This window comes from Halichoerus grypus, chromosome 8, assembly GCF_964656455.1.
Source record: "Halichoerus grypus chromosome 8, mHalGry1.hap1.1, whole genome shotgun sequence".
Taxonomy (NCBI): domain Eukaryota; kingdom Metazoa; phylum Chordata; class Mammalia; order Carnivora; family Phocidae; genus Halichoerus; species Halichoerus grypus.
Genome location: NC_135719.1, coordinates 70,591,441 through 70,598,207, shown reverse-complemented (window position 1 = coordinate 70,598,207; position 6,767 = coordinate 70,591,441). Strand labels below are relative to the sequence as shown.

General features: G+C 50.4%; 1 protein-coding gene across 1 annotated transcript; it reads right to left on the bottom strand.

Annotated features, from left to right (window-relative positions):
* Positions 1–227: 227 nt before the first annotated feature.
* RHOV (ras homolog family member V) lies at positions 228–5,434 on the bottom strand. The gene is made up of 3 exons (XM_036084213.2): positions 1,990–5,434; positions 1,731–1,789; positions 228–1,537 (listed from the first exon to the last, which is right to left on the bottom strand). Exons 1-3 carry the CDS (start codon positions 2,195–2,197, stop codon positions 1,094–1,096), a joined length of 711 nt encoding a protein of 236 aa, XP_035940106.1. The 5' UTR covers positions 2,198–5,434; the 3' UTR covers positions 228–1,093.
* Positions 5,435–6,767: the final 1,333 nt, after the last annotated feature.

The window sequence follows — 6,767 nt, the reverse complement described above, 5'->3', positions numbered from 1 at the left end:
CCACGCTAGCTCTCCTGGGAACCGGCTAAGCTCCAAGCGGGGTGCCCCAGACCTGCCCCCCCCAAGTCCAGTTCCCAGCACACTGTCTCATCTAGTCCAGCCCCCACCTGTCAGTCTGGCCTCAGTCCTTCAGTGCCCAACCTACCTATCCTGGCTGCTGGGCCTTGAAGAGGGTTCTTAGAGGGCAATGGGCAGACAGCTCCAGGAAATGACACAGAGACAGCAGCTTCAGAAACTTAAGGTTTTATTTGTAGATTCCGCACTGCTCTACCTTCTAGGCTGTGGCCTTGGAGAAAGGTGACCCCAGCCCCTTCTTCCTCCAGGCTCTAGGTCGCGGCTCCTCCCCCTCCTCCCCCTCCTCCGGGTGGGCCTTGCCTCTCGCTTCCTGCCCTGCTCCTGGCCCAGCTAGTTTGGGCAGTGCCTAGGGAGCCCTGAGCCCCAGTTCTTCCCAGGGACCAGCCCCGCCCTCCCGGGCCCTGGGGGCAGAGGGCAGCCCCGGTGTCAGCCTTGCTCCTCAGCTGCGCCACTTTCCTGCTCTCCTTGCTCTTCCTCCTTCCAAACCTAGCCTTCTGACCTGCCTCCTCACCAGCCTGCCTCCTGTCCCAAGGCTCCAAGGCCTCACTTTCTGCTCCCTCTCAGTCTCTCCTTGACCTCTGTCTTATCCAGTCCATCCCGAACTTCTCTCCAAATCAGGGCTGGACACCCTCCTGCCCTCCAAAATGCCTGGCTCTTCCTCCCCCGCCCTGTGCCAAGGTGGGGACCACCACAAGGGGTCCTAATTCAGCCAGGCTGACCTGAGGGCTCATGATAAGAAACTGGGAATTGGATCCCTAACTACTTGGAGGTGGCTGGCACTGTTAGGACCACCCCACGAAAATCCAAGTGCTGGGACTTCTCTGTGAGCCTTGACCAGAGATCCAAATCAGAGCCCCTCGCATATGAGAGTGGGCAGTCAGAGGCCTGTGTCCTCACAGTGTTCAGATGGGAACTGAGTCCCATGGGGCGGACTGGCCCTGCCAGTGTCCCCCTCAAAGGCTCCAGTTTCCAGAAGTCTGTGGTCTTAGGCCTACTGCTCCCTAGCTGCCATGGCTGTTCAAACAAAGCAAAAGAACTTCTTCCAGCGACAGCGGGAAAGGGTACGCACACCTTTGGCATTCAGTTTCTTCTCCAGCCGGGCTTTGTGTTCAATTGCACTGAGAATAGCCGAGTCAAACACCTCTTTCAAGTTCTTCTGCGTCAAGGCGGAGCACTCGAGGTAGCAGGAGGCTCGGATTTTCTCGGCTAGACCCTGAGCCTGGGGTTGGGGCACGGGGCCCTCTCGGCCCCCCTGGTCCAGCTGAATCAGTACATTGACATCGTCCCTCAGGTCGGCCTGGGTACCCACCAGCAGCACGGGTGCCTGCGGGTTGTGAGTGCGGATCTCAGGCAGCCATTTCTCTGTAATGTTCTGGAAAGAGCTGGGCTGCACCACGCTGAAGCAAGCCAGGAAGACATCGGTATCCGGGTAGCAGAGGGAGCGAAGGCGGTCAAAATCTTCCTAGGATGAGAAGGCCTGATCATTAGTAGGGTTATTCCCTGCCACAAGTAATGGGAATCTGATTGTCACCTGCGGTTGCAGACCTGAGACTCGGACGGGCCCAAGACCTTCTCCATTCCTTATCCATCTAGGGTCCTCCCAGCCTCCAGCCCACCTTCTCCCAGACCATTAGAGGCCGCCCCCAGTTTCTCACCTGTCCCGCTGTGTCCCAGAGCTCAATGCGCACCGGCGCTCCATCCACCAGGACTTGCACTGCAGGGTCAGGGCGTGGGGGGACAGCGAGTTAGGAAGAGTGTCGTGGGCCCCACCGGACCTCACCAGCGCCACCTCGGGGCCTGCTCCCGCCACCCTCCCCGGGGGGCTCCCTTGCCCTCCCGTCCCCGCGCCAGCCCCAGCCGACGGGTGCACAGCCCCACCCCCAGCCACGCGGCCGCCGGGGCAGTTGAACGTACCGGAGAAGGTGTCCAGCGCTGTGGGCCGGTAGCGCGCGGGGTACCCATTGCAGGTGTAGCTGACGATGAGGCTGCTCTTGCCCACGGCGCCGTCGCCCACCAGCACGCACTTGATGCCCAGCTCCGGGGGCGCGCTGCCCCGCCGCGGCGGAGGGGTCGGGGCCCGGAGCGGGGACGACTCGGCCTCGCTCAGCTCCCGCGGGGGCATGGCCCGCTCCGGGGGCAGCCCGGGACCAGGCTCCGCTGTGCTCCGGGAAGCAGGTTTCGCAGGCTGCCTCTCAAGTCTGCCAAGGCCCGGCGCGCCAGCCCGCCGCTAACCCCGGGTATAAGTGGGGGCCACGCCCACCTCATCTGCATGTCCCGAGCGGCCTCGGACCCCGCCCACCCGCTGGGCCTCCGGCCGCGCCTCCCTCCGCAGTGCACCCCATGAGGCCAGGCAATCACAAACGCCGGGAGGAAGAGAGGCCAAAGGAAAACTGGCGCTCAGAGAATCATGCGGGTACAAGGACAAAGAATCGCCAAAATGAGGCAGATTTAGGTATCTTGGCGGAGAAAGCTATCCAGGATTTATTGTTAGGAGGAAGAAGCAAGTTGCAACACACATAATACAGCCTGTTCAAATTAAACCTTTGTTCAAAATAAAAAACTAGGTATATGTTTGCACGAGTATGAAAGTCTGGATAATAATGTTCTTAATTAAAGAATGATTTTTAAAAAATATATAGATCATGGGGGCACCTGGCTGCCTCAGTCCCTAGAGCCTTCAACTCTTGATCTCAGGGATGTAAGTTCAAGCCCCATGTTGGGTTACTTAGAGATTACTTCCAAAAAAAAAAAAAAATCTTAAAAAAATATATAGATCATAAAGAGACAGAAAATAAACTCAAGCATGTACACATCAAGCAGGAATTTACTGTACTCCCAGGGAAGAGCTTCCTCTAGATGAGGCCTGGAGGCAGACCTTAAACACCTTCACTGTACTCCGCTAAAGGAATTTGGGGTGCTGGAGAGTCTAGCTGGAGAGGATCACCAAGGACAATTCTCCATTTGAGTATTTTCTAAAACCCCAAATATTATCTTCATCATCATCATCAAAAGCACGTAGTAATTACCTATTTGCTGATGCTGTTCTGGGCCACCCATTGCCCTTGCCCCAGAAGGAGTTTACAGACTGAGACAAGATATGCCAGGTAGCTCTAGGAAGGTCACCCAAGCGAGCTAATTTCGTCTTTTTTTGCAGCCACATCAAGTGACACCAGGCCCAGGATCCTTTCTCTGAATTCCAAGCCAGTCTTTCATCTCAGCCTGTACAAAGATGGTTGAAAACACATTCTTGAGTTGTTGCAGGAAGAGTGTTGGGAGGGGAGGAGGCAGTGAATATTAAAGAAAAGAGATAATCCTATTTCTTAAACAATTGGTAGTATAAAAATCCATTAAATCCAAATCTCTAAATCTCTTGGAAAAAGTCTCAGGATCCCTGATTTTTATTTTTCCTTGTTTTTCCTTCCTTCTTTCCTTGTCAAAAATTGAGGACAACACCTAGAAAGTTGCTGATTTAACTGTTAAAATCTTGACTGTGGGAAATGGTAGGATCCTCTCCAATATCCACTTCTATATCCCAATGTCTACATTCCCTACATCCAAGTATCTGGGGGTACTAATAATCCCAGATTATAGCCCCAAAGACTTCTCAGACATATCCACATAAGTTTATTCATTTAGCAAATGGGAGAGGCCCCAAAATGTTGTCTTGCCATTGTCTCCCACAGGAGGTCCAAAAGCTGTTCTTTTTGCTCTCCTGGAAAGGGAGGCAAGAATGGGGATTTGAAAAGACCTGTACATCAAGAGACCTGTCCTAGTATTCCTAGTTCTTCAGCTCATTAGCTTTGTGACTCCTGAGAAATTACTTGATCCGTCTTAGCATTATAAAAGGACAGGTGAAGCCCGTTTATTTCTGAAAGCCCTTCTGGTGCTAGCAATCTGTGATTCAGGGAACCAGGTGTCTGGGACAAAATTACTAGACACACACACACGTAGAGGCTCTTCCTCACAGAACTCTTGTCCTTTTACCCAAGTTTTAATAACAGTTTTATTGTAGCTATAAATTTGAGGGTAATCTTGTTTAATCCTTTCTGCAGGTATGAAGGGTATATATAAATAATACACAAATGGGGGGAGGTGTCTGCTGGCATGGGGAAAAGCCCTGACTTGGCCTGCGACAGGCCCCATGGGTGGGGACACTTTCCGACCTAGGTCCCTCTGTCTGAGCTGGTTTAGGGACAGTCATGCCAGCAAGAAGGGGAGGGTGGAGACAACCCTGGGAGCTGGTGAGTCACCTGTTTCTCAGCTAAGGACTTGCAATTGTAGCTGCTACTGCTGGGAAAGTCCCCTACTAATGGTGGGTTGAGTCTTACTCCTGCCCACCTGACAGATCATCTATCCTAACTTCCAGCCAGACACACATTTGCAAAGATTAAAACTTGGCCCTAACATTCTCCTTAGAGAAATGTTTGATTCGAGGACTGGGGCAGGAAATATACAAAATGAGCCTGGAGCATTCTGTGGTACAGAAAGTAAGGAAGTCCTAAACAAAACAAAGGGAAGAATGAGGTACATCAAACGGACACAGAGCCAGCTAACTGAAAGAGTTTCCAAAGGAGAAATCTGGAACAAGTTGAGCAACAAAATTAGGAAGTATTGGATTATAACCCAAAGTATAACATAAATATCCACGAGTCTATTCTGATATAAATAAATGATTGAGTACATAAATAAATAGGCAATCATAGGCAAATCTCCGGAAAATTCCAAATAATGTATGTAGAACCTCGAGGAGGAGCATAACCCCCAACTCCTTCAGGGTGGACTGTGCATAGTGACTTCCTTCCAAGGAGGACAGTATGAAAAAGGTGGGGGGAGAAAGAGTAACTTCACAGTGGAGAATCCTGACAAACACTCCTTCAATCAGGTGATCAAGATGAAGATCAGCATCAATAAGTCAAGTTGATAGTATGTACCCTTGATATGATGTAATGAGAATGGCATTTTTCCTCTGTGGTCTTCCCTACTAGAACCCCAGTCTAATCAGGAGAAAAACGTCAGAAAAGTTCCATCGGAGAGACATTCTATGAATTGCCTGCCCAGTACTCCTCAAAACTGTCAAGGTCATCAGGAACAAGGAAAGTCTGAAAAACTGCCAAGAGTCAAGAGGAGCCTGAGGAGAATGGCAACTGAATGTCAGTAACATGGTGTGCTGGATGGGATTCTGGAGCTGAAAGAGGACATTAGGGGAAAACTGAGGAATTCTGAATAAAATATGAATTTAGTTAATAATAATATATCAATGCTGGTTCATTAATCATGACAAATATAACCATGTAATGTAAGATGTTCATCACAGGGGAACCTGGGTTGGAGGTATGTGGAAATTATCTTCTCAACTTTTCCTGTAAATGTAAACTGTTCTAAAATAGTTTATTTTATTTTTTTAAAAAAAGAAAGAAAGAAGAGAAAACACCCAAAAAACTAAAACATGGCCCTGACATTGAATCATGGCAGTAATAACCTTTTGTTTCCAAAATGTCTGACACAGGTATATGGGACTTAGACTTATCAAAGTGCTTTAGTTTCCCCGTCTTATAGGAAGCCAAGTGAGAAGGCGGGGGAGAGGGTGAGCATACTGGGGCCCAGAGGAGCTAGGGAACTTTCCCAGTTTTAAAGAGGCTAGTAAGTGGTAGACACTTCACCTCAGGTGTGGTCAAGTTCTCAGGCATTTCTGTTGTTCCCTTATCTTATTTAAAATTACTGCAGGGCACCTGGGTGGCTCAGTCGTTGAGCGTCTGCCTTCGGCTCAGGTCATGATCCCGGGTCCTGGGATCGAGTCCCACATTGGGCTCCCTCCTTGGGGGGAAGCCTGCTTCTCCCTCTCCCACTCCCTCTGCTTGTGTTCCTGCTATCGCTGTTTCTGTCAAATAAATAAATAAAATCTTAAAAATAAATAAATAAATAAAATAAAATTACTGCATACGTTGGGATACCTACGGCAAAACCTCAAGGAGAATAAACCAAACCAGTCTATCCCTACCCCACCATCGTGATTTTCCTACTGCTGGAAAGGGTATTAACAAAAAAACACTGCTTGTGGGGTAGCATGTACTTAGCAAGGTCAGCGTGCAGGCTCTTTGTGAGAGAAACGCGCCTCGAGCAGTCTTGCTCCAGTTCCCGGGTATACCCCGCTCCAAGGCCTCCAAGTCAGTGGGGCCTGCTGCTCAGAAGGAGTCCTGAGAAAGAATTGTACATTTAACACTTCATTTCTTTGTCAGCCGTACCTCAGTAAAGCCGGGATAAGCACCACTTGTTTACCAACATGCTACCGCCATTACGGCTGGTACAATAAATAGACTGCAGAGTTAATTGGTTTTTAACTGGTTTCTCTACTTGGTGTGCTGGCATCCTGGGAGGGAGTTGGTGGCAAACTCAGCGGCCTGGGTTGAGCTGGCCTCATGGTGTCCCACCCCCAACCCCAGGACAGGATCCTGCTAGCCAACCCTCCAGCCCAACCCCATCCGTGTTGTCCATGTCCTCCATGTCCCAAGGCTCGGGCTTCCGCCCTGCCCTGCATCCTCCCCCTAACTCTGCCTTAGCCTCCGCTTCTCCCTGTCTTTCTCTCCACCTCCTCTACATCTAGCTAATCCCAACTGCTGCTGCCCGCCCCCCCCCCCCAAGACCTTGCCCTCAAGCCCTGGCCAGTATTTTTTTTTTTAAGATTTTATTTATTT

Coding starts and splice junctions, on each gene's coding strand:
- RHOV (XM_036084213.2), bottom strand. CDS start 2,197: ATGCCCCCGCGGGAGCTGAGCGAGGCCGAGTCGTCCCCGCTCCGGGCC. Junction 1,790..1,989: donor AGCGCTGGACACCTTCTCCG/GTACGTTCAACT, acceptor CTGACCCTGCAG/TGCAAGTCCTGGTGGATGGA. Junction 1,538..1,730: donor TCTGGGACACAGCGGGACAG/GTGAGAAACTGG, acceptor TTCTCATCCTAG/GAAGATTTTGACCGCCTTCG.